The sequence below is a fragment of the Echinops telfairi genome, unplaced genomic scaffold, assembly GCF_000313985.2.
Source record: "Echinops telfairi isolate 266 unplaced genomic scaffold, ASM31398v2 ScPeMD7_7424;HRSCAF=8462, whole genome shotgun sequence".
NCBI classification, from domain to species: Eukaryota; Metazoa; Chordata; class Mammalia; order Afrosoricida; family Tenrecidae; genus Echinops; species Echinops telfairi.
In genome coordinates this window covers 48,731,003-48,754,176 of record NW_022111324.1, presented here as the reverse complement: position 1 = coordinate 48,754,176, position 23,174 = coordinate 48,731,003, and the positions used below count along the sequence as shown (strand labels likewise).

The 23,174-nt window shown below is 56.3% G+C and overlaps 1 protein-coding gene across 1 annotated transcript in view; it reads right to left on the bottom strand.

Annotated features, from left to right (window-relative positions):
* ATP2B4 (ATPase plasma membrane Ca2+ transporting 4) overlaps window positions 1–23,174 on the bottom strand; it is a 115,333-nt gene that overhangs the window by 20,873 nt on the left and 71,286 nt on the right. The window contains exons 3-15 of the mRNA XM_030887808.2: window positions 19,035–19,232; window positions 18,418–18,675; window positions 17,803–17,928; window positions 17,222–17,353; window positions 16,076–16,111; window positions 14,341–14,502; window positions 12,237–12,451; window positions 11,663–11,905; window positions 10,973–11,214; window positions 9,698–9,929; window positions 8,696–8,875; window positions 7,977–8,064; window positions 7,289–7,395 (exon numbers count right to left, since the gene is read on the bottom strand). Coding sequence (XP_030743668.1) covers window positions 7,289–7,395; window positions 7,977–8,064; window positions 8,696–8,875; window positions 9,698–9,929; window positions 10,973–11,214; window positions 11,663–11,905; window positions 12,237–12,451; window positions 14,341–14,502; window positions 16,076–16,111; window positions 17,222–17,353; window positions 17,803–17,928; window positions 18,418–18,675; window positions 19,035–19,232 — 2,219 coding nt within the window. The remainder of the gene's footprint in view (window positions 1–7,288; window positions 7,396–7,976; window positions 8,065–8,695; window positions 8,876–9,697; window positions 9,930–10,972; window positions 11,215–11,662; window positions 11,906–12,236; window positions 12,452–14,340; window positions 14,503–16,075; window positions 16,112–17,221; window positions 17,354–17,802; window positions 17,929–18,417; window positions 18,676–19,034; window positions 19,233–23,174) is intronic.

Here is a 23,174-nt window from a genome sequence, read left to right as displayed (position 1 = left end):
GTGTGCTATGCAAAAAGAGACGAAGAGTACCTATGTGTGCCTCTGGGAGGCCCTCCCTCCAGGTGAGGTTAACTGGGAAGCGTCCCTCACCGGTGTACATCTGACTGCACCGTGGAGAAGCACTGGTGCCGTGGTGGGCTGAGCACTGAGCCGCTCACCACACGGTTGGCACTTCCTCCCCCAGCGGCTCCCTCCCTGGGATTCCGAAAGATGTGGTTATCCACTTCCGGTTATCCACTTCCATGAAAACTCGAAGGCAGTTCTACCCTGTCTTAGAGGGTCGCTATGGGTCGGCATCCACTTGGTGGGTGTGAGAATGGTATTTCAAATAACAAATGAAATCCTATGTAAGCAGAAGGACCCCGGCGGTGGTCTTGGGTAAGCGTTGAACTGCTGACCGGAAGGCCCGTGGTTCAAACCCAAAGGGTGGCTCCAGAAAGATGGGCCACCTGCTCTTGTAGAGGTTCAAAGCCTCGGAAACCCTACGAAGGGTCACTGTGAGTTGAGACAGACACCATGGCAGTTGTTGTTTTGGGGAGGTTAACATTTAAGCAAACGGGTAGACCCCAAATTACAGAAGCATTTTCTGTGGGGTTCAGAGGGAGGGCATGGGGTGGTGGCAACAAGCATTTAAGTTAAGGTTCTACAAATAAACCTGTCTTGTATAGTTGACCTTAGAACCATGTAATTGTTTTATACAAACCTAACGTTAAGAAGTGCAATCCTTACAGTGGAGGGCAACACGCTCACGTGTGAAGGGGTGATGTGGCGTGAGCACACAGCAGGAATGGCTCAGCGGACCTCACAGCGCTGTAATCTGACGGCACCAACCCTGGTCGGGTCCACGGCAGGCTGAGAGGCACAGCAAGGCACAGCGTGCACTGCCTGGAGTCAAGTTAATGCAGGGTTATGAAAGGACCCCTGGTGCCACAGCGGTCACAGTGGTTAGCCGCCAATAGAGATGTCGGTGGTTTGAGCCCACTGGCTGCTCTGTAGGAAAAAAGATGAGGCAGCCGGCTGCCCTAAAGCTCACAGCCTTAGGAACCCTGTGGGGCAGTTCTACTCTGTGCTAGAGAGGGACTCGAGTCCAGGTCGGCTCGGCAGCACAGGACAACAACAACACAGTAACAAATGCGTTACTTGATTATCATCGGTATTAATGGGCATACCTACCAACGACCACCTATCCCTTAAGACAGTATCAACAAATGACGTTCCTAAGACGCCAACTCTCTATTTTGAAAACTCACTGTTTGGACACTAGTAAATAAAGGCAGAGTGCATACGCATAGGTTAGGCTCCAATCTCTAATTTCGAATCACAAGGTCAGCAGCTCGAAACCACCAGCCGCTCCTTGGGAAAAGGAGGAGGCTCTCTGTTCCTGTAGCGTGACAGTCTGGAAGCCCTCGGGGACAGTTCCACCCTGTCCTACAGGGTCGCTGTGAACAGAATCAACTCCACAGCAGGGAGTTTGTGGGGTTTTTTTCTAAGTAAATGAAGGGGGGAGAAATCAAGCGTGTTATTTGTCTCTTAGGGGAGGAACTGAATCTCAGAGTAACCAAAGAGTTGACTGGGGACATTTCTTTCCATATTAGTAATCAGGTTAGGAAAGAATTAGAGCAGCATCTTTTTTTGGCAGCCCCCAATAAAATAAGCACTCTAGAACCGGTGAGTCTGTAGAACTGAGGATTGCTGTCTCTTTTCTCTGTGGGAGTGGACTGCCGGATCCTTCCCACACAGGGCCTCAGGGTAGGTCTGCACTGCCAACCTGCCCTTTAGCCGTTGAGCCCTTAACCACAGCACCAGAGAGAAAGGATCTAGAATCTGCTCACTTCTAGGACGAACTGGCAGTTATAGGAAACATTCATCCATGGGGCAAAACCCGAAACCCAAACCGTTCAAGGCCGCCCCGCGATGGACTAAGCCCAGTCCACACTGTGGGGTACTCTGCAAGACAAGCAGCCTGAGTTCTTCAGATGGAAACGGCAGCGGAGTGGGGGAGGAGGGGGCTTAAGACGGAAGAAGACTGGGCAGGCCGGAGGCTGCTCTCCTCAGGGAGGGCCTGCTGCAAGGTTCGCCCTTGGCCGGCGCCTGGGAACTTGGCTCTCACAGCATTCTCAGCCCACAGTGAGCTGATAAGAGCAGTGTGTAGGGTCTCAACTACGGCTTATGTGGAATGCTTGTTTCTCTTCTGGGAGTCTGGAATTTGGGGACGTGCTAGGCAAAGGATATCATGTGACCGGGCCCCCTCTAAAACTTTGGGTTCCGAAGCTCTCGTGGGCTTCTCTGTACAGACACATGGCACAGAGGTTGCTGCATTTTATTTTATTTTTTTGCAGGGAAACGACTGTGTGTCCCCACCCAGGAAGGAGACCCCGTAGGAAGCCTGCACATGGTTCTTGTAGATTCCGCTACATCCTTTGCTCCTCTGGTCTGGCCATCGAGCCTGACTGTCACTGTAATGCATGATAGCAAATTATAAAACCGGTAATGCATGATACAAAACCGGTAATGCATGATAGCATTATCTGCTGAGTCCCATGGCTCCTAGCGAATCCGTGCTGGCAGAGGTGGGCTTGGGGACCCATCAGTGGTGCCAGCGGTGTGCTTTGCTAGCGGGAGCTCAACTCACTGAAATACGACCCCAGCATTGAGGGGGGACAAGTGAGAGATGGATGGGCCTGAGGTAGCCTGGAACCTGGAGGCGATGGCTTTACTGGGCTGTGAACGAGTCGCTGAGCCGCTGCCATCTGAGAGGCAAAGTTGTTACCTACGGGATTTGAAAGTGACAGGGCCAGCCTCACAAGAGATCTGTGGCTGTTTGCCATGCGAACAACTAACTGCAAGGTCAGCAGTTCGAAAACACCAGCCACTCCGTGGGGGAAAAGGTGATGAGGCTTCTATTCCTGTAAAGATGTACGGCCTTGGGAACGCAGAGGGCAGTTCTACCCTGTCCTAGAGGGTCGGGTCGCGAGGTGTTGAAATCAACTGGGTGGCAGCGAGTGGTTTGGGGGTTAAAGTGAGAAAAAAGCTCAATTCCAGGAATCCTTTTGGATTTTGGTCTCTAGTCTCGGTGGGAAAGGAAGGACCACAGGTGAGCTTTCAATCATTCCCCAGGGCTGGGGCCACGCTCCAGTCAAACCTGGGTGTGGGTGGGAAGCCGGGGACACCGTGCTAAACCTTTGTCCGGCACCGATGCTGCTTGTACAGCTACTGCAGCAGCAGCCCTCCCGCCTACCTGCCCCTCATCCCCACCCCGACCCCTTCAACGCGGAATTTACAGCAAGAGGTTTGAATCAACTTGCAACAAGAAAAGCGGAAATAGCAATAATGATGATGTTTAAGACTAGCTTTGCTATTGCCGTGAGGCCTATGTTAAAGGCTGACAGAACCTGGTCTTTCCTATGTGTTACAGGGACCATCACAATCGAGGAAGCAGCAAAGAAAAGCAGTCATGGGACACGAGTCTTTTTTTCTGCAGTGGGAAGGTTGGAATGGAAGTTCTTTGAATACTGGAGTCAAAAGTCAGTGACTATGATGTTTGCCTCTGGGGGCGGGAGGAGGAGGGGGGATGGATACTAGGAAAAGACACATTTTGGGAGTTTCACAGAGCAGTTTTGTTTGCCAGTGACCTCTTGTAAACCCAAACGCCTGACCCTCAGAAGCTGTAATGTCTGAGGCATATTTCTGAGGAGGTCCACGTGGACCCTTGGCCTCACTGTGCCTGACCCCTCTGACTGGTCGCCAGCCACAGGGCAGGGGGGCTTTCCCATGAGATCTTAACAGCCGCAGACTGGCACCTCTTTCTCCCAGGTTCGAACCTGTGACCTCGGGGTTGGCAGATGAGTATCTAGAGGACTGCACTGCAGGGTGCTTCCCTGTGCACCTCAGGGTGCACACTATGAAAGGCTTCTCACCTTTGTGGGCTGGGAGGGCCTGGCGGTACTGCCGCAGCCGGGGCAAGCTACAGGGCCTTTAGGATTCTGAATTCACGGATCTGAATTACCTGGAGTAATTAAGGGAGTCCTGGGTCGGGGTGCCATGGTTGATAGGCTCCGCTTCGAATCACAAGGTGGGGCTCGTGTCTACCCAGAGGGACCTCCCAAAGAGAGGCCGGAGATCTATTTCTGGAGTCACAAAGGAGTCCGAGCGGGCTCCACGCCGGCTGCTGCGCTGACCGGAGAGTGGACACAGGCTTGTCGGACAGAACGCAGACAACCGGACTGGGAGAGAGGGTGAAGACGTCTCTCCGAGAGGCCCTGGCCTTTTGCGGACACTGGCTGCTGGCCGGGCAGTCTGCATCACGCACGAAGGACTGCAGGAGATGGCTTCTCCTCTAATAATGGAACTGACTACGGCTCGGCTCACCTCTGCGCTTTCGACACACTTAACTGGAGACCTTTGCCGACTGCACACTGGGGCGGGCACAGCAAGCGCCACCCCTCTGCCCACACCCGACGGATCAGACTCCACCCTTTGGGGGCTTGTCTCACTACTGCCGCCCATGGTGCCACTCGGCTTACAAAGGAGGTGCCCTTTGGGACCAGTCACTGACCTCCCGGCTTAGTGTCCCCTTCCTCCGGATCCGCACACTGGAGCGAGGCAGTCTGAGCACTGCGGGCAGCGGGAGCGGTCTCCACAAAGGCTGCTCTGAAGGGGGCTGAACGGGAAGATTCCCCCCAGTGCACGTGCCTGCACCAGCCTTTCTGGATGAAGGGTCTGAGTGAGCGCTGAACGTGGGCGCGAGGCGCATGGCTGTGTCGCCACGGGCGGAAAGCAAAGCCCAGGGTCTGGGGGCCAAGGGAGGGGACAGCCACTGATGTATCCGTGGGTTTTAGAGCCGCTGTCCCAGAACAGTCGGCTCGGGCCGTGGCGAGAGCGTGACTCCGGCCTGACGGCAGGCCAGCACCCTGCACTTGACGCAGGGACGGCAGGAGAACACCTCGGAGGTGGGGAGGGGGAAAGACTGCTTGGCAGTACCTTGAGAGATCCCCTGTAAACCAGGGATGGAAGGGAAAAGACGTGGGTGGAACTGAGGTGGCTAGGGCCGGAGGTGCCCCTGCAGAAGGGCTCTGCGAACCAGTGCTGCTGTGGGGTGACCTTCCACTCATGGCAGCCCCATGTGGCACAGCAGAACGGCAAGGCTGCAGAGGGACACAGCGTTCTCCCCACAGAGCGGCTGCTGTGCTGGAACCACCACCGTTTGGCTCGCAGGAGAGGGCTTCTGCTACTGAAACACCAGGGCTCCTTCCGGAGCCTTCTGGCTCCACCCTCAATTCCGTCAAGTCGATTCGGACTCATGGAGGCCCTGACAGAAGAGCAGAGTCCCATGCGCCATTCTAGGCTGTCCCCCTTCTGGCAGCAGAATGCCAGAGCTCCGTGGTTAGCTAGCACAGCCTGACCAATGCACGTCTTGCTCGGCCCGCTTCCCCAGAACGCAGACGCTGTGTGTGTAAAGCTGGGGGAGGGGACCACACATGTCACCTGGCTGTGACAGGGCCTTCAGGCCAGCTTCAGTGCACTGGTCAGAGCAGCGCTGTGCCTCGATGGATGCTTCTGGACAGGCTAAAACCAGGTCACACAACAATCTGAGGAGGAGGAGGAGAGACTGGCAGGGGGGTGGAGGTGTGTGTGTGAGTCCCTCTCTGTGGGGATGGCAATGCTCTGAAATGGACTGGGCTGGGGATAAACTAGCCGCTATAAAAAAACAAAACAAAAACAGAACCCACGAAACCCCACCCTTCTGCTTTTGCATGTTTTCAGTATACAAAGTCCAGGATACGTAAAATCAATGGAGACAGTCACTGGGTTGATGATTTCTTGGGAATATGGCAGAGGAGGCTGGGGGGATACGTGGAGCTAATAGCAATGAGGACCAGAGAGAAGACACCGTTCGGAAATTGATGGCGGGGAGGATTGTACAACTCTTCTTCGTAAGACTGAACCACTGAGTTATAGGATTTGTGACCGATAGGCCAATGTAAAGGAGACATTCAACATTCATGCTTCTAGATTGAGAAAACCAGAATAAACACTTCCGGAGGAAGCCACCGGGCTTTCTAAGACAGGCTTTCCTAAGGGGTTTGTTTTAACTGCCCGACTCCAAGACCTCGAAGGACAAGACTGAGGTCAATGCCGCTGTGGGGTCTGACGCAGCCTCCCAGGGTCCCACTGTTAATGCCCAAGGCCAAGGGGGTGAACTGTGGTTAGAGTTGCCACAGCAGGCTGCAGTTGGTGTGTCTTGGGGAAGCCTGCCGGCAAGGCGGGCCCTAGCCTGGTATATGGGATTTGGCTCTTGGATGGAATGGAACGGGACAGTGCAGTCAGCAGTGAGCTGATAAGAGTGACTCACGGTGCCCTCAGTTTACCCAAACAATATGGCTTACCTGCTTTGTTTCGGGAAGTCTGGAATTTTAGAAGGTGTTAGGCTGTGACCTACACCCCCAAAAACCTTGGGATCTGAGGTGCTAACAGGCTCCCCTAGGCAGAAACATCACCTCCACGGCTGCAAGGGGGATGCTCACATGTGGGGGCCCCTCATGGGAGGGAGAGGGCATGAGCCCCCACCTCCCAGCTCCTCTGGGGTCTGCCGTGTCTTTTCTCTTATGATGGTGGGGGGCGGCTCCATCACACCTCTCTGCTCTCCTTCCTTCTGTGTATTCTCCAAGTTTCCTCTAAGTAAAAACTTCTTTTCCCTTTCTTTTACAGAGCTGCTTAAATCTCCTCCCGTTGCTTAAGACCCGCCAGCAATCCAATATATACGTGAGCCTGGCAGTTAGAAGCTACGTGAGGGTGTGGGTGTGCTTTGCAATCTGGAGGCTTCTGGATCTTGGAACATCTGAGTCGGCTGGTATGCCTGCTCTTAAAAACGGCCAGGGGCTCCACCTCACACCTGGCTGCACCAGGAGATTCCCACGGGCTCCTCAGGTGATTCCGAGGTTCCGAGCCTCAGAGGGAGTAGCCGAGCGCTGGATGGAGCTGGCCAGACAGTGCACGATCCCAACGGAACAAACACGTGCCTAGCGTTAGCCTAGCAGGCAGTCTCACCATGCCCTGGGGCAGCCTTAAACTGGTCTAGCTTTCCTGGGTCATGCAGGGCACGCCAGGGTCGGTCTTTCTTCACGTATGATGGGCCCCCGCGACACAGGGATGTGGTGGAGACGGAGAGAAGAGCTCAAGGTGGGATGTGAAGGTTCAAGAAGGAGCACAGAGCCAGAGGCCTGCCCTGGTTTCCCAGGGGCGAAGGCGGCTTGCATGAGGGAGACGGGCACTGCGCTGAGCTGCTTACCATGGCAAAACCGACGTCTGCTTTCTTCAGAGCGGGCCCATCATTGGTGCCATCCCCAGTGACAGCCACCACCTGCCGCTGCTCCCCCACAGTGCTGTCAATGATGCCTGGAAAACACACACACGGCCCACAGTGAGCCCACAGGTACTGTCTGGGAAGCGTGCATCCCCCTCACAGTGAGCCTACATGTACTGTCTGAGGCCATTTGGCAAGCACTCTGTCCCCCGAGTCCCATCCCTGGTCCCGGCCACAAGCCCCACATTTCCCTGCTACTTTCTTCTTCCTTCAGAGCTCCCGTAGCAGATACATTGTTTCATGGGCCGCATTTAGCTACCCTGCCTGTGACGTGGGCAAAAAGCACCAGGAGGATTTGTAAGGGGAGATCCGGGATTCTGACAACCAGTGCTACTGATCAGCTGGGCAATTGGGCCAATTGCTTGCCCTCTCCGCCTCAAACTTCCTTATTTATAAAACGGGGATCGTTTTCCTAGCCCTGCCGAGCCCACAGTGTTACCGGCACCGAACACCTGCCAGAGCTTGACAAAAAAAGGACGACTTTACCAAGCTCCATGTGTTCGACACCGTCCGTTCTCCCTGTAAGCTTGAGAGCTCTCCTAGCCGCCCCTGCTGAAGGGTCTCCTCTGCCCTCGCCCCAGTCTGCCTTCCCTACCCCCGGCACTGAGCTCACCTTTCACCAGCGTGTGCTTGTCGGTCGGGGAGGAGCGTGCCAGGACTCGGAGCTTCGGCCAGACCTGGTCGAGCTTTTCTTGCTCCACCTGTCAACAGCAGAGCACACCTGGGTCACTTAAGCTCAGCACAGCCACCCAGGCAGCTCGGACTTCTCCGCCCTCACCCTCTGGAGGGCCTGCTGGAGGACCAACTGCTTGCTCTGAGGGGCCAAGCTCAGTCTCCACAGGTGGATCTGTGGATGGTGACCACTGAGACCCCCATGCGCCTTCCTTTCCAACTCCTGGGAATCCCTCCTGGTCGGCAACAGCCAAAGTTTGCTATTGGCCTGAGATGGCTCAAGTGGGGCTTCTGGGGTCTTCGTTTGATAGCTAGGGAACCAGGAAGCTCTGTTCTACCCCCAAGCCATGTCCCCTTCCAAACCTGGGCCACCATCCGTCGAGAGGGCAGGGACCCCAAAGCTGGGACAAAGTTGTCCCGTGACAGGAAACGTGGAGACGGGAGAAGGTGTGACAGTCACTCAAAGGCTAGCGTGTGAATGAAGAGGAGGAGGAAGCTCCCAGTTTGATCATCTGGGAGGCTTTGGCAGCAGGGGAAGCTTCACTACGAATAGACTGGAGTTTAAAAACCACCCACTCTCTCCCTCAGACGCCGGTGCCTTCCAGCAGAACTGGCCCTGCTCTCATCAGCAGAGGCCCTGGCCCCCACCCCAGGGCCCACCTCGCCCTTCTCGTTACGGATGAGCCGGTTGAATTCTTTGCCTTCCAAGCACAGGAAGTCTTCCCCAGGTACCAGGATGCCACATTTGGTGGCGATGGCCCGGGCTGTGTTGATGTTGTCCCCTGTCACCATTCGGACAGTGATGCCAGCTCGCTTGCATTTGGCAATAGCTTCAGGCACCTGTGGACAGTGACGAAAGGGGAAGAGGGGATGGGGTGACGGTGCCTGGGAAGCTGCCCTTATTCAGCGGGCCTTTCATTACGGACCAGGGCAAGGCACCCCAGGAGCAGCGCCATGGCACTTGGCGTAGGTCTGGTCACTTTCATACTGCTTGGTGCCACCGTCCTTCTGCCCATCCCCCAGGGTGCACATTTGAACTGGCCTTATGGGAAACCTTGTCCTGGAGTCCAGGTGCAGAAACCTATGTTCCCAATTACAATGTGGAGCCCTCAGGGGGCATGTGTGTTGGGCTGTGGCCACTGCCTGCCCTTCCAGCATTCCACAGTCACTGAACCTGCGTCCAACCACACCAACTGACCGTGTCATTCCCCTTATGCCGCTGGGCCTTGACACTTGATGGCCCATCTGTCTTAGCTTCTTAGAGGGAGAGCGGGTGTTTCCAATCCCCAGAGTCTAGAATGGCGTCTGTGAGCATGGTGGTGGAAGACAAAGTTGGGCCTCTGGTTAACGAAGGCCAACTGGCTATGTCCAGCCACCAAATCATCCGCCCGGTGAAAGCCCTGATTCTCTGCGCTCAGACAACATTAACCGCAGGAAGACCACCTCCGGCCCCCTTCAGCACTCACGGCAGCTCTGAGCAGTGCAGAGCACGGAGACATCTGCCTCTGCAGGTAGGCGGCAGCCAGGTAACTGGCCGACGGGCATAACCGGGGCAGCAGTAGCACCCCTGTGACGCCCGGGGGCTTTGCACGAGGTCACACTGGGCCATACAGCACATGCACCATTCAGGTTTCTTCTCCTTTCTCCGAGCCAAAGCCTCACCTCGGGGCGCACTGGGTCCTCAATGCCCACCACCATGATGCAAGTGAGCTCCATGACGATCTCGCCCTCATTTTCCCAGGAGGGCTCGGCATCGTCGAAATCCCGGTAGGCGATGCAGATGGTCCGGAGCCCCTCAGAGGCCATGGGCTCGATGACGGTGCGCACCATCTGATCTCGGTCCTTGTTCTTGAAAGGCACTGCTTCCCCATCTTTGTTCAGGATTTGATTACATCTGGGGAGCCAGGCAGTCAGAAAGGGGTAGCCCCCCCCACCCCTCAGCATGCTCCCAGGACCGCCTACAGGAAGCCCTCCTACACACTGACGGGCCTTGGCTCAAGGGCAAGCAGCTCCTCTACCCACTGCCTGGCCTGTCCCTCTGTCCTGGGAGGGGCGGCCTGTGGACGGGGCAGGGTGCGGCTCTCTGCCCTCACACGCGGATGCATGGGTAGGACACTTGCTGTTCTGAACTTCCTGGAGGGAGGGAGAGCCTTACCAGCCTCCGGAGTCTGGAAAAGCTCTCTGGTCACAGCAAATGCCCAGGTGTGTGGATGTAAGACCGTGGCGAGAGCCCAGGTGAAGCCGAAGGCATTTTAGTTTGATGGGCCATAGAGGAAGGCAGGCTCAGCTTTGAATGAGCCTCCAAGAGTTTGGGCAAGGTCCTTATCATCAGAGGTATAGTGACACTGTCCCTCCATGGGGTCATTTCATGACCACGGGACCCCTGTGAGGTCTCTGCCATCCCATCCCCTCCAGCCCACAGTGACCCTATGGGACAGAGCCAAACTGTCCCTGTGGCTTTCTGAGACCGGTAACTCTTGACGGGAGTAGAAAGTCTTGTCTTTCTCCCAGGGAGTGGCTAGTGGTTTCGAACTGCTGATCTGACGGCTAGCAGCCCAAGGTGTGCCCCACGACACCACCAGGGCGTCCTCCCTGCGAGGAAGGTAGCTACTACCAGCTGTTTCCAGATGAGGAAGGGAGCAGGGAGGCTTGGCATGCCTAGGTCTGTATTCGGGCTGTGCCGTGATCGGCACTCCGGTCTTGAGCACTTTTCTCAACTTCCCTGACCCTCGGGTTTCTCATCTCTAAAATAGGGACCATGCTAGCGGTCAGGACTCAACAAGGAAACTAGCCGTGAGAGAGTGCTGGTCACTCACTCTCATGGGCTCAGCATGGGCCACAGGCCCCCGGACCTGCCCCCATGAGAGCAAGTGGGGGTGGGGGGCGCATGGCCCTGGCCCTGGGCGGCAGGGGAGGGGAGGAGGAGCGGCCGCTCACTTGCGCAGGAGGATCTCGGAGGCGCCCTTGCTGAACATGCGGAAGCCCCCGCTGGGCTTCCTGATGACGGTGCTCATGGACTTGCGCACGGAGTTGAAGGTGTACACCTTGTGGAGCCTCTCCTCGGGCATCTCGTTGCGGATGGCCTGGTAGTCGTGCTTCAGGTCCGTGACGAAACCCAGCAGGGCACACTCGGTCTTGTTCCCCACTTGCCGAGGCAGGCCCCCCTCCTTCTCTGGAGGCTGAGAGAGAAGCACAGGCGGGGCTGGTGAGGACGATACCTCGGGCCACAGACAGGATGGGCACAGAGCCCCGGGAGGAAACAGAGGGGGGGGGTGTCGGTCAGTGGTGACCTTGGCCCCTTGAGCCATCTTTTGCCCGAGGGGCGTCTCGCCTTGTGTGGAGGGGTCCTATTCCGACACCTTCTCTGAGCCTCCGGAAAGCGAATCTTTGCTGTCTGGTTAAGTCCCATTCTGCTCGCGGCACACAGTCAGTCCCACCCCAGAGATGCCTTGACTGTGTCACTGGAGGTCATTTCATGGTCACAGAGTCCTATCCCCCTACCTCCTCCTTCCGCCCTCACGGACCATGTCCCAGTCTTACCCTAAACGTGGGATGCAAATCAGGCGGGAGAGTTACCACGCCCCGCCCCGCCCCCCTTTCTAAGCGTCAGGGGAGAAGGGAGCATACCATAATCTTGGAGGTATAGGCACTGTTGATGGAAATGCCATTGATAATGAGGTCCAGGACCTTGGGCTGGATGACATCGGGCTTCGGGATCTTACGGTAGTGGGTGCCCCCGATATAGGCCTGGACCACGGTCATGCGGTTCATGGTCAGGGTGCCGGTCTTGTCGGAGCAGATGGCCGTGGCATTGCCCATGGTCTCACAAGCATCCAAGTGCCGCACCAGGTTGTTGTCTTTCATCATTTTCTACACAGGACGAGGGAGAAGACTCACGCGGGGCCCGGCGGGCCTTCCCCACACAGAGGCCACAGCCAGCTCCCAGCTAATGTCTCTGTGCCCCAAAATGTGGCATGTGAGTCTGGGGAATCATCTCCGGAGTCTTCTGGAACCAAACCGGGGCACCGTGGTGGAGACGGCCCCTGGGCGGGGCTGGGGACAACACGCTTGTGACCCACCACCCAAAGCTGACCAGAGAGAAAGAAATGGCCTGTTTGTCACGCCCCATGAGGAAGGCTTCGTGGTGCCGTCTCCTCCCATCTCGGTCCAAGGGCAAGAGCCAGTGGCGCCCGGGTCTCACCTTCACAGAGTAGGCCAGTGAGATGGTGACGGCCAAGGGCAGGCCCTCTGGCACAGCCACCACCAGCACGGTGACGCCGATGATGAAGAACTTGACGAAGTACTGGATGTAGATGGGGGTGCACTCGGCGACCCACGGTCTCTGCTGGATCACAAAGTTGTCAACCACAAAGTAGAGGATCAGGATGAAAACGGTGATCGTCGACATGATCAGACCTGTCCAGGGAGACAAGGGGCCAGAGCCCAGGCTGGAAGGCAGGCCAAGGTCTTTGGGCCACCAGGGCCTGGACGAGGTGGGGCAGCAGAAGTTACAGCTTTTGCTAACAACTATTTTTTCTTCTCTCTCTCTCTCTCTCTCACACACACACACACACACACACACACACACACACACAGAGCCATGGTGGTATAGTGGTTATGCATTGGGCTGTGATCCACATGGTAGGCGGCTCGAAACCACCAGTCGCTCTGAGGGAGAAAGACTGGGCTTTCTGCTCCTGTAAATGGTGACAGTTTCAGAAACCCACAGGGGGTCACCACGAGTCAGCACTGACTCCATGGCAGTGCGTTTGGTTTCATAGATATCTATAATTTATTATAGATATCTAAGATATCACACGCCACATCAACAATCTTTCATTGCGACATTGTATATGCCCATCATGCAGACAACCATCACTATTAACCATTCCGGGATTTCCCTATTACTCTTAACAGCCGTTCAGTGTCCCCCTAAGTATTGTGTTTTCATCTCTCCCTTGCGCCTCAATTTTGAAACTTCCATCTCTGGCAAGTCCTACCAAAATCCACCTAATCTCTCCTCTTGCTTGCACACCACACTGAAAAACCAAACCTGTTGCCAGCGAGTCTGTTCTGATTTAGAACAGCCCTACCAGACAGGAGAATGGCCCCCTGGGGTCTCTGAGGCTGCCATCTTTAAAGGGACAGAGAGCTGCACCTTTCTCCCGTGGAGCGACGGGTGGGGTGGTGTTCGGACTGCCAACACCTTGGTGGTACCTCAGTACTAAACCACAGCGCCACCAAGATTTCCTTTCCATGCAGTGGAAAAGACACTGGCTCCTCATCACAGAGACACAAGTTCCAGTCTTAGCGCGGCCCTACCTGGAGTCTTGGTTCTAGACTAATCTAGCTCCTTTGAGCTTACTTCCTACGCTAGGCTCCTCATTTGTAACTAGGGCTTTGGATTTCGGTCTGGACACAGCATTCTAGGATTCTGACCCACATAAGCCCACCTTCTTTCCACAATTCATATCTGCACCAACTGTGTTGTCACTTGTCTGCACGGATGCCCCAATGCTGTTAGCTCACCACCTAGGTGACTAATGTGAGAACGGTCCTTTCCAAACGTCCTCTTGTTGCGGTGCACAGTCAAACCCAGGCCCACTGCTATCAAGTCCACGCTAGCTCTTCGTGACCCAGGGTAGGACAGAGCGGAACTGCCCCTGTGGGTTTCCGAGACCAGAGCTGTGTGTGGGAGTAGAAAGCCTCATCTTTCTTTGAAGGAGCCGCTGGTGAGTTTGAACTGTGGACCTTGTAGTTGGCAGCCCAATGTGTTACCTACACTGTGCCATCAGGGCTGCTATTTAATCTTTGTGATCTCTTGTGTTGGAAAGAGAACGTGCAACGGCAGGACTGAGAGCCCCGTCAGACCCGGCCCATCTTCCAGCACCGTTTAGAACGCGTTTCTCTTTGGCCAGGCCTGCCAGCTCAGAGGGGAACCGAGCGGGGCTCAGAGAGGGAGCAGCCACCTAGAGCTCAGACTCCACTTGGACATTTCTGCTTTTTGGCGCGGCAGCGGAGCTTACCCACTGCCATCGAGTCGCTGTCGACTCACTTGTAGCCGCCCTGGACGGCAGGGTAGGACCGCCCCTGTGAACTTCCGAGATGGCCACTGTTCACGGGCAGAGAAAGCCCCAATTTCTCCTGAGGAGCCGCTGGTGGTTTTGAACTGCTGACCTTGGGGATCGCAGTGAATAACCACGATGTTACCAGGAAACCTGGGAGTTAAGGTTGGTGTGAAAAGAAGGGTGGCCTCTTCAGCCGCCACCACCGTGCAGAGGACAGCGGAGGCCCGCCCCACTCACCAGCTTTCCCGATCTGGACGGCCAGGCGCGTCAGTTTGCCCTGCAGCACCGACTTCTCCTTTTTGGGCACCTTGGTCACCTTTTTCTCCTTTTCCTCATGGTCCTGCCCTTCCTGGCTGTTGAGCGGTTGGATCTCCAGGGCCACTCCATCCTGGGTCTTTGCTGGGGTATACATACAGACAGAACTGGTGAGTGGGCAGGGTGGTGGTCCTGAGCACCAGGCAGGTGGAAACCAAAAGGCCCTTCTGTCTTCTTCCTAGAGCACACCTGGGCCCTGACATGGTTTCTGTGCCGCCCCACCCATGCCAGGCGTGGGGCTTGCCTATGATCCGCTACGAGGGCCTTTGGAGAGGGAACAGGGCGTTCTGGGGGCAAAGGTTCCCTCCTTGATGGCAGCTCCTGGCACCCCCTTGGAGCCCCCACTGCAGTTTATGCTAGCAAGGAGGTGAGTCATGCCACCACCGATACTGCCAACAACCATCCCTCCTGGAACCCAGTGGGGGTTCAAACAGTGAGTCTTTACCCCAGAAGGGGGCTGAGGGGGAAGGCTGGAAGATGTTTCAAGAACATCAGGGTCCTGGTCGGCTTTGTTAAAAGGTTCATCTTCCTCCATTGAGGGAGGCAGGCTGGAAACACAGCCCCGTCCCCCCACCTCCCCATACAGGGTATTTCTAGCCACTTCTTCTACTAGGTGACAGAGGGCAGGACTCTCCTTCCCCCACTTTCCTCCCCTGCCTGAGGAAGGTGGGAAGGTACGCAGCGGACCCTGGGGCTGGGTGTTTTGAAGGAATGGGAAGAAGCTGGTGTGGGACTCCCCTCCTTCCTGGAATAAGAGAAAGCAGGGATAAAGAGAGATCAATCCATTTTGTTTCTACAAGAAGAGTTAGAGACCGAAAAAGTAAAGAATTATTTCTGTTTCACCCTGGTTCTTCGGTGTGGAACCACGATGCAGGTCCGAAAGGTGGGAGGAAAAACAACAACCCCAGAAACTGTCTCCAGAGAGCCATTCGAGGGGGACCCTGGCTCCCCTCCAACCTTATCCTTGTAGAGCTCAGCCCCTGGGCTCGGGCTGGCCTCCCTGGGAGACTGTCTCTGCCGACAGGCTCACAAACAAGACAGAGACGGGACGCAAACACAGCCAACCAAGAAGGAAGCACACAGCGGGTCGGGAGGAAGAGAACAGACGGACGGACTGTGGAGAAAACAGAGAGAAGTGCAGAGGAAGGGCTGTCTCCAAGGACTCCCGAGAAGACCAGCGGAGAAGGACACCACACTGGAAGAGGACACCCATGAAAGAGCCAGCAGGAGGAGGGTGCAGGGATTGCCCACCCCCGGCCAGCCCCTCCACCACAAGGACCCAGAGGCTGCCAAGCCGGAAACCAGGGGCTCTGGTTCTGGACCCCGGGTGTTCCTTCACAGGCTGCCGAGGGCACTGGCGTCCAGAAGGCGGCACCCTGGGAAGAGCAGACCAATCCGACAAGCTCGCCTAGAGAAGCCTTGAAGTGAGGTTCCGGGAGCCAACAGCAAGGGGTGCTGTCGGCCCGTCCGTCTTCAATTAGAACCAGGACCCCGAGCCCACCCTGAAAATCTCTGCACCTTCCTCCAGATGAGTCAGCCGGGCCACAGCAGCAGATAACAGACTGATGGGGAGGAAAAAGGAGACGGCAGATGGCCTGGGAAGATCTGGTTTGAGGTGGCAGGTAGAAATGGCAGAGGAGTGGGTTGGAGAGGTTACCTTTGTTGCGGTTTTCAGGGGCTCCTTGTTTTTTACCTGTTTGAACAAGAAAGAAAAACATGGGGTGGCGACCCAAGGTGACTCTCAGGAGGTCAGGTATCCAATTTGTTGGTCCTGCGCTGAGCCCAGGAGGGCTGCCGCAAAAGGCTGGGCTGCAGGGAAGGGGGAGGAAAGAGGAGCTGGCATCTGGGGTCTGCAGTGCACTCACTCTAAGGGCACGGCAGGACCCTGGGCATCCATGGCCCAGACGCAAGGGCAGGGGAGTGCTTTGGAGAGCGGGTGGGCGCACAGTCCCCCGGCTGCTGGTGCTCCCGGCTGAGAACCATCACTTAAGGCAGTCGGGGTCAAGGGGCCGGCAGTGAAATGCTTCCACTGCTTCTGCCTGATGGCAAAGGCCCTGGAGAGTGTCTCTGGGTGGATTAGACGGCACCAGGCATTCGCTGGCTCCTCCGTGTTCATCATAGGTGGACGGTCTAGCCTCCTTCCATGAGTGTCCTGTGACCCTGCCACACCCCAGGAAGATGCGCCAGCTGAGGGGTGGGCAAGTCCTGCTCACCCCCTGGGGGAGGAGGATGGTTTTGGGGCCAGGTGAGGATCTGGTTTTAGTCTCGTGTTCTTTTTGGCCTCTCTATCTCCCTCCGTCAGGAACAAGTGGGTGGCCAAGACAGGTCCGCCTGCAGGTAGACTTTGCCCCTCTGTCCCCATTCTCCTACGTTGTGTCTCTCTGTCACGGACAGCTGCCGTCTTAACAGCTCACTCCTGGCCACTCTCCCCTTGGCCTTGACTGTGGTTTCACCAGCCCCCACCCTGACCCCCCGGTTTGAGGAAGGAAGTGACAGGAAGAAGAGGCATCCACTGAGGGCATCTGGGGCCGGAGCACCTGGCCAACTCGTTCTGGGAAGGTTTTACAATTCATTTCCGTACTACCCACCAAGAGGCACGGGGACGGGCACGCGCAAAGCAGCACTGTCTGGGAGCCGAGAGCCCGGCTCTGGATTTTATGAGCACCCAGTGGCGGCAGCGGCGTTTGCCTATCTGCTCCCTTTGTCCCAGCAGGCTCTTCCAACCGGGCATTTCGTCCAGATCTGCTTGCTTGTCTGCCCCACGGGGTGAGGGGAAGAGAGACTCGCTCGGAGTGGCCCTTACCTTTCTTCTTCTTCTCCTTCTCCTCCCCCTCCCCCTCACTGGCCCCCAAGAGGGTAAAGATGATCCCCGTCTGCGAGTTGATGCCAACAGCTGTCACCACCATCCGGCCAGAACCTTCCATGACATGGGTGCCTAGAGAGGGAGAAGGAACACTGGGTTTTGATACCTTATGAAACACAAACTTGGAAGAACATGAAAAAAAAGAAAAAGAAAACTCGGTTCCTCCTCTCTCCTCCCCTGTGGGAAAGCAAACGGAATTACTCCGCAGATACTAACAAAACGGAGCCGCAGATCAAGAGCTGGCTCCATTTCAAATAGACTAGGTAAGGGGGCTCGGGGGGTGGGGTTGGGGAGCAGGGTAAGGGTAAGGAGGAAAGTGTGTCTAACGACTTCACCGAAAGCCTGCCGTAAGACCTGCGATGCTGACATCCACCCCACCAAGATGCCTCTGTACGGGGCTGGACTCCAGGGCAGGAGAAGGGCAGGGCCAGAGCAGAGGGCAGGGTCTGGTCAAGGCTCCGTGTCTTGGCTGTCAGGGAGGAAGGAGGTAGACGGAGAACCTGGGGAGCCGGAGGCTGTACCTGAGAGCAGCATGGGGTCTTTGTCCCAGGACTTCTTGACGTGGTCAGACTCGCCAGTCAGAGAGCTCTCATCAATCTTCAGGTCGTTGCCCTGGATCAGGACCCCATCGGCCGGCAGCAGGTCACCTAGGGCACGAGGGGAGGGGGCAGGGACGGAGGGTGAGGCCTGCATGGGGTGGGGGCTAGCTCAGGGGAGCTTCCATGGGACCCTACCTGGGGCACAATGGCCCCGGGAGTAACACCTTTCTAGGTATCCTAACTTCAAATGACTATGAACTCCCCAGCACCGCCCTCTGGCCCGAGTCCTATAAACTGATTTTAGCCCTGGAGGCAAATGGGGTGAGATCTGACCATCTTCTGGGGGGGTGTTCTTTCTTAGAAACGGCTCCCCTCAGCCTCCTCTCACAGTAACCTCGAAGCTGACACCACCGGGGGATCTGTTTTGGACCCTTGGCAATTTCTAGGCCCCTTAAGCCGGGGGACCAGTCCCTCAAGGCTGGCGCAGCACTGCCCCAGGGGGTTCTTGCTCTCTCCCTCCGCGTCGCCGGCGGCTGGACTCGCCGACCTCGCGGTTCCCGGCCCAGCGCTTCAGTGGCGTGCCACCAGGGCTCTCACCATACTTGACTTGGGCGATGTCCCCCACCACGATCTCAGCCACGGGCAGCTGGATGAGCTGCGCGTTGCGGATGATGGAGAACTTCTGCTCCTGCTCGATGCGGTTCTGCAGCCCACGGAACTGCTTCTCTTTGCTCCAGTCGTTGAAGGCCGTCACCAGCACCACGATGACCACCGAGAACAGGATGGCCGCCCCCTCGATCCAGCCAGTGTCCCCCTCCTCTTGGTCCTCCGGGGCTCCTGCTATGTTGCCACACTCTGTCCCATGGGAAGGACAGAAGCAGAGGGTCACCTGGGGACTCTTGGCCCTGGGAGCTATACTGCCATCATCCCAAGAAGCCAGGGGCTAAAGAGAACAAAATATGCCCCTGCCAACCAAAGGCCAGCCCCAAGGGAGAACCTGGCAGGCCCACCTGGCCCGGCCAGTCTGGATAAGGATTTGATGGGAGAAGCTGGGAAAGACCCCGGAATACCAGTGGGTTGGAAGAAATGCTTACGAGTTAGTTATTAGTTAGTTGGTTTCCTTTGGCAAAACTGGGTGACGGGAGAAAAGTTTCAAGCTAACACTCGCAGACCGCCCAGGCTAAGTACTCAGAGCGGAGCGGGCCCACACTCACTTTCGTTGTCTCCGCCGGGGGGCCGGTAGAAGGACAGGACCAGGGAGATGACGGCGGCGATCTCCAGGATGATGAGCGTGACATCCTGAAGGGCCTCCCACACTAATTCTAGGAAGGTCTTGGCCTTTTTGGGGGGAATCAAGTTCTGTCCAAACACTTGCCTACGATGCTCCAGATCCGCAGGGTTCCCAGAGAGACCTGAAAAGGCGGGGGTGGGGTATAGGTTGGAGGAGAGAAGGTGGGGGGACGATCAATAACACAGGAAGGCAGTTAAAGGACTCCCGACACAAAACGCGAAAGACCAAGTCCTTTCAAAGGACCTGCCGTTTCCTTTGACCAGTCTGCCTACGTCCATGAAGGGGGCTGGGTCTTAGGGGAGGGGAGGCGTTCGGTGTTAAAAATGGGCAGACTGAGAGGAGCTGGCCACAGGGTCCCTGGCTGCTCCCGGTGCCAGGCTTCGCGGCTAGCCAGGGCCTGAAATGCCATCTCCTCCTCGGTAGGTGCGCTCCAGGCTTCAGCTGGAAAAACGCAAATTTCTGAGGCTTCTTTGTTACTCTCCCGGTAACAATGTATCCGTTCCGGTGGTGATGGAAATACGGATCACTTCCCACTTCCTAAGCTAGGAGGTCTTGCCGTGGTGGTGAGAGCGAGTGTCCTGACTCATGAGTTGGTTCCTGCTCGTGGTGACTTTGTAGAACAGGGTAAAGCTGACCCCGGGTGTTTCCAAGACTGCAACTCTGCGGGAGCAGAGAGCCTCATCTTTCTCCCTCAGAGCAACTGGTGGCTTTGAACTGCTGACCTTGAGGTAAGCAGCCCAATGAGTAAACCACGGCGCCACCAGGGTTTCTTTGAAAAGAGAATGAGAAATGTTAGGCCACGAAGTCTTCAGTGTATAGTCCTTGATTACTAACATCCTCCCCACTAACAGCATACCTGTACGTACACACACACACACACACACACACACATACACACACATCTCCCCAAGGGGAAAGAACTAGGCAGAATTGTTTCCAAGGCCTTCCTCCCATGTCGACGCCTCCACTGGGCTCCAGGAAGACTTTAAGGGAAGGAGGGAAACCCCTAATGTGGCAATTCATGCCGCTTGGGATTCATCGAGTTGTTTACACACTGTAGACGATTAGTGCTGGTGTTGACGCTGGAAGCTGGTGGCTGGCTATTTGATGGACTCCTCACAGGCAGGATGGGGCAAGCTTTGCCCCCTAAACAAGCCTACCGCTGGGGAGGGGCAGAACAATAGGAAAGGGCACTGAGCCCCACACAGAGTTCAAGGAGAAGCAGCTAACTGGAAGCAGCTGGGAGAACAGGGTGCCCGAGGACTTCTGTGTATTGGAGTCGGAGTGAAGGGCGAGCCCACTGTGGGGAGAGCAGGGCAGGGGCGCAGCTCTTCAGCATCCGCTCTCCATCCCTACTGCACACAACCAGGCGGGCTATTTTCAACAGCAGGAGGAGAGAGCTGCTTAGACCTTGGGAAGACATTCCAGGCAGAAAAAGGCTGGCGAGAATGGGCAAGTGGGCACCCATGAAGATTATTACTGGCAGGGCCTAAGGGGGCCTCCACTTCTCTACCCCCTACAAAGGAAGCCACCAAGAAAGGTCTTTGAAGATCCACAGGTGTTCAGGGGGGATGATATGGGCACCCTCCTGAAGGTAAAGGGCTGGGTGAACGGGCACCCACACTTGCCAGGAGTCCTGATTTGAGCATCCTTATTACGGACTTCTTTCACGCTGGTGGGGAGAAGAGGGCACCCGATGACTAACGGGAAGGCTGCAGGCTCAAACCCATTCCAAGGAGCCTGGAAGGCCTAGTAATCGGCTTTGGAAAGTCGAGCCTGGCGCATCTCACGGAGCGGTCCGAGTCTGCACATGCAGGCTCGTCCTGAGGCAGAGCCGACTGCACGGTACCAGCCTCCCAGTGCCCCGGGGCACCGCCCTGCCTGGTCACCAGCTGAGCGGCACAGCGGGGCAGGGTTTGGCCAAAGCACAAGAGACAAGTTGGGCTGCTTCCCAGAGGCTCCCTGCTCCATCCCCCTGAGTAGCCAGGCTCCCAGCAGGAAAGGCAAGCAAGGGCCTGGGAAAAGAGTGCTCCCGGGGCCTGGCCATCTGGACCTGCAGGCCGGCAGAGGCAGAGCTGCCAGGGGGCCGGGCCTGGCTGGTTCTCCCTCCTCAGGGACTCAAGATTTAAAAAAAGGCACCTCCCTCCCTCCCTCCTCCAGCATTGAGTCGACTCTGACTCTTCACAGGAGCATATAGCTTCAGCTTTCTCCCCTGGAGCAACTGGTGGGCTTAAACTGCTGATCTTGTGGCTGACAGTCCAGTGCTTACCTGACGGTGCCACCAGGGCTCCTGAGTGACAGAATAGTTCTCATAAGCTGTTAATTCTACCGGGGACGTTCCTCAAGCAAACAGGATTTATAAGGCAGAGAGAGGAGAGTAGGACTTCGGGCGTCCCCATGGGCCTTTGGCAAGGGTTGCTGCCGTTAGTAACGCTGGATCCATTCTGACTCCCGGTGTGCGCAAGAGGACACCGCCAGAGGGCTTTCCAGACAGAACTTCCAGCAACAGATGACCAACCCTGTCTGCCATGGCACCTCTGGGTGCGTATGAACTGTTCAACTTCCGGTTAGCTGGGCGCTTAACCATTGTGATTAACAGCAACCAGCTAGGAAAGAGTGGCCCTTTTCCAAGGCTGGAAAGATTTACAGACGCAGACTGCTAAAACTGGCTGGTGGGTTTAGACCACAGACCTTTTTGGTTAGCAGCCACCACACCAGTGGAGTTCCTTGAACAGTGGTCAGTAGGTCATTGTGAGAGCATTGGATAGTGGAGACCACCACAAAGGACAATCCACCAGTCTCACGAAGGCCAGTAGAGGCCATGGTGGTATGGTGGTGGAGCACTGGGTTGCCAACGCCAAGGTCCGCTCTGAGGGAGAAAGAGGAGCTTTCTACTCCCGTCAAGAGTCCGTCTCAGAGACTCACAGGTGCTGCCCTGCCCACAAGGTCACTGTGCATTAGCATCAACTGGATGGCAGGGAGTCTGGTTTTGGGAATGAAGGCCAATGATAGAAGACTCTGTAGACTGGGTTCCATGGGAGGGTGCACGACGCAGGGGCAGAGCCCTCTCTGCTCTATCAGTACTTTGTAACCATCTTGATGCTTCTCTGATCTCCTGCTTCCATTATTCAGGAAATCCTGTCGGCTCCGCCTTCCAAAGACACCCAGAATCGCACAGCTTCCACTGCTACCATGCTGGCCCGGGCCATCCGCATCTCTCCCTTGGATTAGTCCGAGAGTCTCCTCGCTGGCCTCCTTGCTTCTGCCCTCACACTCTGAGAGTCTATCTTAAGGCAAACAATGGACTGAGTGTTGTGCGTGTCTGCCACCCATCTGCTTAGAACCCTCCTGGGGCTCTGACTCGGAGTGAGACCTGGCGCCAAAGAACGCAGCGCAGGAAATCCAATCTGCGCTGCAAATCTTCGTCAAATTCACCACAGCAAGTTAAGACCCAGGCCAAACCTAAACGGCTGTGTGCGCGCCTTCCAGCTCTCTGTGCGGAGGGGTCCCTCTCCCCCGGGCCTGTCTCCCCCTGCTTCTTCCTTGCTCCCGAAACCTAGTCAAGTCAGCCTGCTGCAATTTTGGAATGTCCTGGGCACCTAGATGTGCTTCTGTCCAGGGTCTCTTTCCACCAGCTTGGGTTCCCTGGATGGGTGGTCACTGTACTTCCATTCACCACAGGGCAGCCTCGCCATGCATGCCCGGGCACGTCAGCACCGTCCTCATGCTTTATGGTGTATGTGTGTGAGAGAGAGAGAGAAAGAGAGAGAGAGCGAGAGAGAGCACTTGAATGAATTCTGTGCCTTTCCTAGCGGGCTGGGGACGGCGACATCAGGCCTGTCATCGTCCAACCTATGGATTTGATCCTCAATGAAGGGGTCACTCTGGGCTCCTTGGGACCTAAGCAAATGAAGCAAGACAGGCCATGGGATTCGCAGGCCGGCCGGGAAGCCTCCGCGGCAGTGGCACCGGAGCTGCTACTGTTTTGTTTTGACACTCCACACACATCGATCGGCACCCCCCTTAAGTCACCCTAAGCTCCGTAGCAGTCCAGTGGCCGTCC